Source organism: Panthera onca, chromosome D1 (genome assembly GCF_046562875.1).
Source record: "Panthera onca isolate mPanOnc1 chromosome D1, mPanOnc1 haplotype 2, whole genome shotgun sequence".
Taxonomy (NCBI): domain Eukaryota; kingdom Metazoa; phylum Chordata; class Mammalia; order Carnivora; family Felidae; genus Panthera; species Panthera onca.
Window position 1 is genome coordinate 14191040 of NC_138348.1, and position 12559 is coordinate 14203598.

At 35.7% G+C, this 12559-nt stretch overlaps 1 protein-coding gene across 1 annotated transcript; it reads left to right on the forward strand.

Moving 5' to 3' along the window:
• The first annotated feature begins 7206 nt into the window (after positions 1-7206).
• Positions 7207-8130, forward strand: LOC132662516 (olfactory receptor 10AG1-like). Its single transcript, XM_060607973.3, has one exon. The coding sequence runs from the start codon at positions 7237-7239 to the stop codon at positions 8128-8130; it is 894 nt and encodes a 297-aa protein (XP_060463956.3). The 5' UTR covers positions 7207-7236.
• The last annotated feature ends 4429 nt before the right edge of the window (positions 8131-12559 follow it).

The window sequence follows — 12559 nt, forward strand, 5'->3', positions numbered from 1 at the left end:
TATCTAGGTGATTATTTTGTCTCATGACGTATTGACTGTGGCCACTCAGGGGTATTCAGAGGGTGATAAGCCTAACCTAGAATGCATAAAATGACTTGACAAAAATCCAGCTTTGTGTAGCTTTTATTCTATTGTGGAAAAAAAGTTAAAATTAGAAAAACACATTTGTTAAGATCATTTAAGATAAAGTCATGAAATAAATCAAATGCAATCATGTGTGCAAGATTGTACTTGCAATATTGGGCTGGTCTTTAATTGGATAATCAGAGGTTAAAAAAATATTTTTCATCAGAACTGGCACTTTGCATGTCATTTATCTCACCAATGAAACTTTTACCTAGAGAACAGAATTTTACATGTAACTACATTTTTAAAAAGGAAAAGAAATAAAAAAGATAATTAAAAGAGGGGAAGCAACATTCTATTTTTGACATGAGAAATTGATCCCAAACCAGGATTTTTTTTTTTTGAGAGAGAGAGAGAGAGTGAGTGAGTGGTAGAAAGAGAGGGAGAGAAAGAAAATCCCAAAGTGGGGCTCAAGTTCATCTGATGTGGGGCTTGAAGTCACCAACCGTGAGACCACGACCAGAGCCAAAGTCAGATGCTTAACCAATTGAGTCACCCACGCACACCTCAAGCCAGGATTCTTAAACGACCTCAGTTTTGGAAACCATTGTCTTTTCCAGAATGAAAGCCTAAAAGACACCAACTCTCTTCCTGGCATCTTTCCCACTCCCTCAGTTAGAAAATTTAAATAATTTATTATCCTACCACATGTTTGGTAGTGTTCCCACTTAAAAGTGGGTTCAGGGGCACCTGGGTGGTGCAGTCGGTTAAGGGTCCGACTTCAGCCTGGTCACGATCTCGCGGTCCGTGAGTTCGAGCCCCGCGTCAGGCTCTGGGCTGATGGCTCGGAGCCTGGAGCCTGTTTCCGATTCTGTGTCTCCCTCTCTATCTGCCCCTCCCCCATTCATGCTCTGTCTCTCTCTGTCCCAAAAATAAATAAAAAACATTGAAAAAAAAATTAAAAAAAAAAAAAAAGTGGGTTCACACTTGAAAAGGAATTAGGGAAAGATGTCAAAATGTTGTACTAAAAAGATATTCCCCCTATCAATACTCATATTGGTTCCAAAATTAATTTTTTAAACCAGGTGTAATACAGCCAACATCTAGCTCTCAGCCTGCCTTGGTGCTCATGAAAAAAAGTCAATAAATTATCAGTGTTATATGTTAAAATATTATTTGTCATCAGGACATTTATGATTATTACATAGGCAGAACACTGAATATAGATGAAAGGATCTACTACAGCCAAGAGTCTTAAAAAATGGTTCAAAAAAAAGTGATGGGAGCTAGTTTAATAGAAACAGAAGCTCAGTATGGAGTGTTCCTAGTAGAGTAGGAGTTGGCTGTGTGTCAATTTTGGATGATCCCAAATGATATTGCTCAGCACCGTGTTCATAGGTAAGAAATAAGATTTGTTACACACTCTATTCCATAGAGAGGCTGAAGAGAAAGTGTTTTGGGTAGAGTGAGAGTTTTTGGAAAAAATAAATGTAGTAAATCACAGAATGCCAAAGTGATGCTTTTAACTAAAACTTTAAGCATGTCTGCTTGGAGAGATCCAACAGGGTAAACACAACTTTTATTTAAGGAGCATTTTATTTCAGAAAGAACAGAACAATTGAAAGGTAGTTGAATGTTTTTGATGGAATAAGTGATTTCACCTAAAGTAATATAAATATTGAAAACCCTCTTCAGTGAGAAAAAAAATCAGCATCATCCTAAATGAGAAAGGTAAATATGTGCTATTTCTTTTTTTTTTTAAATATGCGCTATTTCATATTTTTATAAGTTTTAGCTCATAATATGCTCAAATTTAAAACCTAATATTTAATATATGATAGCAAATGTGTCATATTAAAACAACTATTATATAGATTATATAGTTCTGATATTAAATATAATTTACAGTTGAATAATAATATTAAATAGTAATATTAAAACTTTTTGAAATACTGAAAACTTCAATAACTAATATATAAGTATGGTAAATAAATAATAGAGAAAACTTCATTTTGAACCAAGAGCTAGTAAGGAGTACACATTTATTCTTTAAGTTTGGTCTTGGGAATATTTTAATAAGACTTAAAATAAAACAATCCAAGGGCATCTGGGTAGCTAAGTCAATTTCCATACTGACAGCATGGAGCCTGCTTGGGATTCTCTCTCTCCTTCTCTCTCTCTCTGCCCTTCCCCTACTTATGCACACATTCTCTCAACCCCACAAAATAAAATAACCATTTAAAATAAATAAATAAATTGGGGAATCCAGGTCACTCAGTCGGTTAAGCGTCTGACTTCGGTTCAAGTCATGATCTCGCGGTTCATGAGTTCGAGCCCCGCATCGGGCTCTGTGTTGACAGCCCGGAGCCTGGAGCCTGCTTCGGATTCTGTGTCTCCCTCTCCCTCTGCCACACTGAGCTTGAGCTCTGTCTCCGTCTCTCAAAAATGAATAAATGTTAAAAAAAAATTAAATAAATAAATAAGTAAAACAATGCAGTTAATAAAATTACAACTTTAGAGGAATCCAATGAATATTTTACTCTTTAAAATAAAGAAACATAAATGTTTTTAAAATTAATTACAAGGTTTAAGCTGCTAATTAATATTAAATATATAAACATAACTTAAGAAGGTATGCAAATTTTGATATGACCAATATCAAACTGATTTAGAATAATATCACCCAGTCTCTCAATCATTTGGATTTTTGCAGGGAACAGAGGCTTGAGTTTTTAAAAAAATAGCTGTATTAGAACATTAAGTTTTATTTTTCTTGTGTAAATACTTAAATATTTACAAGAAAGAAGAATAATATAGATAATTTTGTGAGAGCACACAGAGTGAAAATTTGCTCTTTCTACTTTGTTCCTTTATGAGAATAACATGAGCAAATCCTACATGTTTCATCTTTTACCTTGATGACTGTCAAAAAGTTGGGTTTGTTCAACTAGAAATTATGTTTGATTCAGCACTGGAGGGTGTGACCTTAAAGTCATTAGAGTGAAATTATTTAAACTAAATACTGTCATTCTTCAAAGTGATGCATAAACCTTAGACTCTTTTGGTCTTTCTTGTACTAATTCTCCCTACCGCCCCCCCCCCCCACCTTTAAAACTGATTGTTCTATTTAGTATCAGTTCATTGTCGAATCAAATGATGAGACCTATGTTAGGTATATTGTATTTTTGTTAGATCGATATGGATCCCAAGTAAGAAAATAATTACAGCCCTTACTGCTCACATAATTTAGTGTCAGTGAAGGAAAGAAAACGAAAGGAATTTAGCAAATTACATAAGAGAGACATTAAGTCTTGAACAGCGATGTGTCCTGTAGGTAAAAATAACAGCACAAAAAAATATATATTGGCAGAGAATTCACGGAGCATTTACAACTTGAGTGTTGAATGGTTTGGGATTTTTATAATATTTGATGACTGCTTTAAAATCTCATCGTGTTTGTATAATAATTGTGTGATAACAGAGAAGGTATTCACAAGGTATTTCTTCAAGTTGTGCAGAACTCGGAGTAAAATTCAGTAGAATAAAACTTCGTTTTTAATTATAAAAATCATCACTAGCACTTGTGTAAACTTGTATAAATGCCAAAAACTTGTATAAATGTATAAATGTGTAAACTTGTATAAAACTGCTTAAAGTTTTTACATATATGAAATGATTTAATTCGCATAACCTGAAGCATTGGGACAGCAACCGCTTCACTTTTAGCTGAGAGAACTGAGAAACTGGCCTGAGGTCACACAAGTAACTTCAATCCCTTCCATCTGCGGAGGGCTGTACTCCTTACCTACATCACTGCCCTGATGCTAAATTTGGTAGGTAATGTCCAGTCCCATTAGGATGGAGACATGAGAACGGGCTGGGTGGGACTTGTGGTGAGCCAACGGACATGGGGGTACGATATCCAAGGAGACATTCACATGAGATATATCTATACAAGCTCAGGGTCATACCTGAGTATGATGGATCCCCTCTTAAATTCACTCTCTAGAGCCTCCTTCTCTTCACTAGTCCTGGCTCCAATGAAAGAGAAGAATGGACAAAAGTGATCACCAACAAAGGGACACAATAACGCTATTACACATCATTTTGCTAGGCAATGCACTATAAGCCCTGGAGAGTACAAAGAACAAAATATAATCATAATTGTAATCATTTAATCCTAGCTAATAAGTGATCAGTGTGAGTTGATAGGTAATAACGTTATCAATATTGTCCCATTCATTTCTTTAAAAATGAAGCAGCAAATATTAGAAAGTTTAAATAATTGTTTAACATCACGCAGATAATAAGTCATGGAGGGCACCTGGGTGGCTCAGTTGGTTAAGCATCTGACTCTTGATTTGTGCTCCAGTCAAGATCTCAGTCCCTGAGATGAAGCCCCATGTCAGGCTCTGGACTGAAAGCATGCATCCTGCTTGGGATTCTCTCTCTCTCTCTCTCTCTCTCTCTCTCTCTCTCCTGCTCTCAAATAAATAAACTTTAAAAATTTTCATGAAAATAGCATTCAGACATAAAAAAAATTGCTAGCTTGCAATCACAAACATTTGTGCAATTGGTCAACTATCTACCTTTTCTGAGATTTGATAGCCTTATCGTTAAAGAATGGTGAGTTTAAAAACAGTGATTGAAGAGTATGTTTTGGAGGAACAACAAAGAGAGTGGAGGGTAAAACTAGACAGCCAACATCTTTTCTCTCTGCGCCCACACACCTTGCATACTACAAGTAACGAACACACTCTTGGTTGTCCCAATTTCCCAGAGTCAACCTGCTTTAAAGTTTTGTTTTGTTTTGTTTTGTTAATCTGAGTCAATGTTTTCAAGTTAATTTTTCTGAATAAAATCCTCTCACGTTTTCCACATAGTAGCCTTCTAAAGGTTATTCTTATGGGCACGATAACAATTCTAACATATCTTTAAAAACCATTTAGTGATTTTGGACTGAATAATAAGGACATTTATGCTCAAAATCAGCAAATAAGGACAGAGGAGTGAAAACCTGAAATAGGTAGCTGAAAATATATGTGAAAAGACGCTTTAAGATAAAGTGCTACTGCATGGAGAATTCATGGAATATACAATAGGGTTGTGAAGAAGTGCAGTTAAGTAGAAAACCAAATGTCAAAGTAATAGGTCTGTCCTCAGTGTAGTCAATGTTCCAGAGCCTGTGCTGAGTGGGGTATAATTTTTTTATCCCGGGCTGTGTTCATGGAATGGCCCTGAAGCAAATTTCAAGGGAGTTTGACAGTGATACCACAGGATCTAAACTGGAAGAATGGGACACATATAAATGGTAGCATCCTTAAATTGATAACAACGGCAATGATCATGAAAGCCTATCTGGACATTTTGAGTCAGTCTAAAGAACAAGCAATGTCAAGGCAGGTACAGTAAAAAGCACAGGCTAGATTTCTCCTTCCACAGGTGAAACACCAGGAAAAATGCCCAGACCAAAAATCTAACCAAATTAATGGAATGTGTTCTCTTGGATTTTGCAGCTATCCCCATCTCCAGTGGTTTCTATTTGGATTGTACTTGGTTGTCTATATCATTATGCTGATGGGCAATGTCACCTTAGTTCTGACAGAATTGGACCCTGATCTCAACTCCCATGTAGCCTTATATTTGCTTGGCAGTTTTTCCTTCTTGGAAATCTGCTACACAGTGTTATCTATTACCTTCCCCGAATGCTTATGAATCTTAGGACCCAAATAGAACTTTTTTTTTATAGTTTAGTCATGCAAATCTTTGATCCTAAGTACCTCCATCTATAATATACCATGAAGAAATCAACACTCAATTCAAGAAGATTATTTTAGACTAAATGAGAAATCTTATTGCAAGCACTTGATCAACACAATGATAATTTAGTTAAAATCATTTTTGTCTTTTGTTTTTCCAGACATTATGTAATGGTATAATTGTCTTTTTTTGTTTAAATTTCTATATTGTCCACCTATATCTCAATACATGAATAGATAATTGAGTCTCTGTAGGTCTCATTAATTCCTCATGATCACAATGTACTTGCTCACTTCTCTGCCTTTGATGTTTCTGGAAACTGTCTCACAATGATATTTCATAATAATCTATAGTGTTCTATTATGATTTTTGTTTTTCAGTTCCGACATATTATTAAAATGAGAATTTTTCAATGAAAGTGACCAATGGCAGTGAGCAAGTCATTTGAGGATAAATTTGCTAGGCAGAATTTCAGAAATCATATTATCCATGTAATTCCTTCAATATTGCCATTATTAATAAGGAATAGTTCAGAAAGCATTTATCAAATATCTACTACATGTTTGGACAAGATAAAGAAAAGATCTTGCATTATAACATCTGATGACCATGTTGTTTATTTTATATTGATAAATAAATGAAACCAGAATGGTTTCAAATAAAGTGCATACACAAACAGTAAGAGCTACAGCTGTGAGGTATGGAATGGAAAGCAAGCTTGTACTTATAAAAAGCCACATGGGGGCATCTAAGTGGCTCAGTTAGTTAAGCGACTTACTCTTGACTTTGCCTCTGGTCATGATCTCACAGCCTTGAGATAGAGCCCTGCCTGGGTCTCCACGTTGGGGCATGGAGCCCACTTAAGATTCTCTTTCTCTTTCCCTTGGCCCCTCCCTACTCATGCTCTTTCTCTCTCTCTCCCTCTCTCTCTCTCTCTCTCTCTCTCTCTCTCTAAAAAAAAAAAAAAGGCTTCCTGGAAGAATTGAGAAGTAACAAAAAAATATATCTCAAAATTTGGTGGTAACATACCACAAGGAAAAAGTGATATAAAGGTTTCTGTCTCAGGATTCTGTTTGTCAACATATAAGGGATAAAATGGATTAATTTGCTCTGCACACAAACATACAAAAATTGAAAATTAACGATTCTACAACACATCACTGTCAGTCAAATTCTAACCTTGTATTACATATTAACTATGTTGATATATTTCGAATTTCTCCATTAGTTGTGCTCTTTATGCCCAGGATATAAAAAGCTGGAAATTATTAAACAATAGAAATTTTATGTACTAATTTCCCCTAAGTTCCTTTGGTCCATAAAATTAGAAAACAGCCCCCAAAAGATAACTAATTTCACTATTTTCACAGATGGAGAAAAAAAACAGCAGAAGTAAATCTCACTTCAGTGATGGAATTTGTTCTTTTGGGATTTTCTGATATTCCCAATCTTCAAATGTTTCTTTTTGTAATATTTTTCTTTGTCTATGTGATAATTCTGATGGGAAATGGCATCATTGTTCTCATAGCCAGGGTTGACCAGGCTCTTCAGACGCCCATGTATTTTTTCCTTAGTAATTTTTCCTTCTTGGAAATCTGTTTTGTATCTGTCACTCTCCCCAGAATGCTCACAAACCTTTGGACTCAGAAAAGAAATATTTCTTTGTTTGCCTGTGCAACACAAATGAGTTTTGTCCTTACGCTTGGAAACATAGAGTGCCTCCTTCTGACAGTGATGGCCTATGACCGCTACGTGGCCATTTGTAACCCGCTGCACTATCCTTTAGTTATGAACCACAAGGTCTGTGTCCAGATGGTAGTGGCCTGCTGGATCACTGGAGTTCCAGTGGAGACAGGGCAGACATACCAAATTTTCTCTCTGCCATTTTGTGGGTCTAACCAAATCAATCACTTCTTCTGTGACATCCCTCCACTACTCAAGTTGGCCTGTGGGGACACATTCCTGAATGAGATGTTAGTCTTTACAGTCGCTGTGCTGTTTGTTACGATCCCCTTTCTGTTGATACTTGGATCCTACATCAAAATCATCTCCACCATTCTGAGGTTGCCATCAGCAACAGGACGAACCAAAGCTTTCTCCACCTGCTCCTCTCATATCACAGTTGTGGCGATGTTCTTTGGATCTGCAATCATCACATATTTACGGCCCAAATCTAAACATTCTTCCAGAGCAGACAAGTTTCTCTCTCTTTTCTATACCATTGTCACCCCAATGTTTAATCCTATGATATACACTCTGAGAAATAAGGATGCCATGATGGCCTTGAGAAAATTGTTACCTTAATGTTTAATGTATTAGCTTCCGATTTGAGCTCATTTTCTGTTTTCTTATTTAAGTCTGCCATATTGTAATCGAAAATTAATGTTCAGTTTGCTTTCCTACATTACTATACATTGATTATGTTTACTCATTGCTGAGTTTGTTTTATGCTGGACTCTGTGATATCGGGATTGTATCCACATGGTTGCCCTGCTGATAAGAAATTAAGAAGCTAAGTATCCATCCAGCCAATCCCACCAGGCACCACTTTACTTCTCCCCCAAAGTTACTAGTGATAGCACTTTATATTTTTCTATAGCTGACTTGAGCAGTAGTTATAGGATGTTTGCTTTGTAAAGACTCACATGGCTGATAATCTATAAATTTTTCTGCAGGCATAAGATTTAAATCAAACACAACTATGTTTAAAAAGATGGAAGAAATACATCAAAATGTTCACACATGAGAGACAGTTTTGTTGTTTTAGTTTTTTTCCTCTTTTGTCTAAATTTTCTTTAGTGAACACATTTTGCTGGTAATGAAAGCAAAAAAAAAAAAAAAATACTGCTCTTTATTCTTTTAATGTCATCCTTCTGTTTTAACCTGAAACCAAGCCAGTGAAATCAATCGCCCTTTGCTTCAAAAAATCATAATTGACCAAAAATCGTGTGATCCAACACTGGCGATACCACTGAATTGTTTTGGATAAATGACTCAAACAAGTATAATGGACATACTTAAAACACAGTCACATATGATTTCCAACATTTAAAACAAATAAAAAATAATCTCCATTTCTGTTGATAATGTACATGGTCACAGCAAACCCATTTTCCTGATGAAACCACTAAAAAAATTTGGGTAAACTGTAAAAGTCCTCTTTGGAATGCATCAGATAGCTGTGGAAGGAAAAAAGAATAGATGACAATATCAAAATGAAGGCTCACTAAGTCAGAGTGAGATAACCCACATGATCCCATTTAGTTGGCTTTCTTTTGCAAGTACAATGGTGTTATCAAATTAAAAACTGCCTAAACTCAGGGCACCTGGGTGGCTCAGTCAGTTAGGTGTCTGCCTTGTCCAAGTTTATGATCTCAGAGTTGGTGGGTTTGAGCCCCACATTGGGCTCTGTGCAGAAAGCTGGAAGCCTGCCTGGGATTCTCTGTCTCTCTGTCTCTGTCTCTCTCTCTCTCTCTGCCCCTCCCCTGCTTGCACTCTGTCTCTCTCTGTCTCTCTCTCTCAAAACTAAAATAAACATTATTTTTTTTTAAACTGTATAAGCTCATACACATGCAAGCTGGTTTGATTCACCATGAACACAACTGAGTTAGGGGTCAATGGCTGGTTCCTGTCCACAGGACTTGTGCATTTCACCTGTACAATCAGTGTAAATAATGTGTTGTCCTAATTGCATAAAACTGTCAAAAAATTTTTTTAATAAACTGAATCTCCACAGTTTAGTTTTTTTTTCCTTTTTCATAAACAAATTTGACCACCTTCTTATACGGTTAGAAGACGTTTCTTCATCTAGTTGGCCCATTTTTTCTTTTCTGCTGTTTTTTTGTTTTTTTTTTTTTTCACTTCTTGATATTTGAAATACTGAAAACTTGAATACTTGATGAATTTTTGTCAAATAGTAAATAACGAAAGAGGAAAACTTCATTCGGAGCCAAGATTGTAACAAATAAGCATGATATTTATTCATTTTCCTCTTAATGATATTTCAAGAAGAGACCTAAAATAAAACAATCCAGGGGTGTCTCGGTGGCTCAGTCAGTCTGGCTCTTGGTTTTGACTCAGATCATAATCCCAGGGTCATGGGCTCGAGCCCCATGATGGACTCTGCACTAAGCATGGAGTCTGCTTAAGATTCTCTCTCTCCCTCTGCCCCTCTCCTTTGCTTGGGACCTATCTCTGTCTCTCTCTAAAGTAAAAAATAAATTAATCAAAATAAAATAAAACAATCCAGCTAATAAAATCACCAACTCTTAAGAAATCCAAGAAGCATTTATAAAAATAAAATAAAATATTTTATGAAGTTAAAGTTGTGTAAAATAGCAAAAGTGAGTTTTCAGTGTAATATTGGTTTTGAAATAAACTCCGAGGTTTCAGTAGCTAATTTATATTAAGTATACATCTTCATGGCTGAAGATTAGGTCCAGATGTGGATAGTGACTAGTATCTAACTGATTTAGAATATTGTTACACATTCTGTTAATTATTTGAGTTTTCCCAGTAATTGATGCTTGAATTTAAAATAGAAATATTAGCTTACTAAATTTTATTTTCCTAGATTAATAAGGACTTCAACATTCAAAAGAAAGAATAGTAATATAGAAAACTTTGTGGCAGCACTCAGGATAAGTTTGCTTTTTCTACCTCATCTTCATGTGGAGAAAAAAATACACAAATCTTATGTATTTCATGTCATACATTAATAATTTGATTACCAAAAGCTGGATACAATTACATTTCATTTAAAGATTTTTTTCTCTCTCTCTTAGAGAGAGTGAGAGAGAGAGCAAGCAGGCAGAGGGAGAGGGGGAGATAGACTCTCAAGCAGGCTTCATGCTATCACCAGAGCCCAAAGTGGGGCTCAATCCCACGAACCGTGAGATCATGACCTGAGCTGAAATTAAGAGCCAGATGGTTAGCTGACTAAGCCACCCAGACACCCCATAATTACATATTATTTAGCATCAAGCACTATTTTATTTAATTAATGAGTGAAACTATTTACCTTAAATGCTACCATTCCTAAACGTGATCCATCAAGATGATTTTTTCTTTTGAATATTAATTTTTTCCCTTTTAAGAACCAGGATTATCAATTTAAGAGACTTTTATTTTAACTCACTTCAGAATCAACCTGAGCATTGTATTAGGTGAAAACATTCACCATATGTACTTTTGACAAGGACTTTGTATCCATAATACGTAAAGAATACTTGCTATCCAATAATACTGACAACCAAGGAGCGGGGAGAAGAGCAAATGGACTGAATGAGCACTTCATCAAAGAAAACCTACAAACAGTCAATAAGAACATAAAAATAGGCACATACTTAGTCACAAGAGAAATGCAAATCAAAACCATAACGAAAGACCACAACCCATCCATTAGTATGGCAAAAAGTGAAAACTTTAATGATGCCAAATGTTGGGGAAGGTCAAGCTATTATCCTTCCCCCACACTGCTGGTGGAAGTGCAAAATGTTGTAACCATTTTGGAAAATATTTTTACAGTTTCTTAAAAGACAACATCACACCTACAACCCAACCCAACAATTTCACTCCTATTTATCCCAAATGGAAATATATGCCCTACTCCAAACTTGTTCAGAAATATGCACAATTCTCTATGCGATAGAAGCAACTAAAATCCCATCCCCAGATGAATGGATGAACACACTGAAGTGTATTTACCCAAGGGGAATTCAATTCTTCAGTGAAAATCAATGTGGTATATACAACACAGATGAATTGAATCTTAAAGTTTTACACTAAGCAGACTCCAGTAAAAAACAGAGGACATTCTAATTGATTATGAATGATATAAAGCTACAGAAATCTGATCAGTGGTTCCCTGGAGTTGGAGGTGGAAGGAAAACAGATTGTGAAGCTGCACAATGGAATGTTTCAAGATGATGTGAATGTTCTGTATCTTGATTGTGGTAAGAGTTTCACAAGAGTATATGCTCATCAGATTTCATCAAATTTCAAATTTCATTGAATGTATTTTAGAAGTTGTACTTTATTTTATGTAAACTATGCCCCAATAATGTTGCTAATTTAAGAATAAAGTTGGGGTGCTGGGGTAGATCAGTTGATTAAGCATCCGACTTATGATTTCGGCTCTGATCATGATCCCATGGTTCCTGAGATTGAACATTGAGTCTGTTTGGGATTCTTTCCCTCCCTCTTCCTGTAACCCTCTTCCACACTTTCTCTCTCTTTCTCTGACTCACTCATTATCAAAATAAATGAATAAATGTTGGAAACAAAGAATAAAATAATATTATATTGGATTAGACATAAAATATATCTTTTTAAAAAGGTAAAATATAGATATGTACCATCAATAATTACTGTTGTGTAAATGTCATGCTAGAACTTCAGTCTAAAGGCTTACATATGGAGGTATCTGGGTGGTTCAGTTGGTTAAGCATCAGACTCTTGATTTTTAGCTCATGTCATGATCTCAGGGTTGTGAGATCAAGCCACACTTTGGGCTCCACACTGAGTGTGGAACCTGTTTAAAATTCTGTCCCTCTCCCTGTGCCTCTCGCCCCTGACTTGCATGTGTGCACTCTCTCTCTCTCCCTAAAATGAAAAAAAAAAAAAAAAAAAGATTAAAGGTTTACAAGTTATAGCATGATACAGCACATTGTTAGTGTGAACACTGTGGCAGAGCCTGGCTTATTGCTTTCCAAATATATTCCCATTTCTTTGA

Bases quoted from the DNA above. Each gene is read 5' to 3' on its own strand.
- LOC132662516 (XM_060607973.3), top strand. From the start codon at position 7,237: ATGGAATTTGTTCTTTTGGGATTTTCTGATATTCCCAATCTTCAAATG.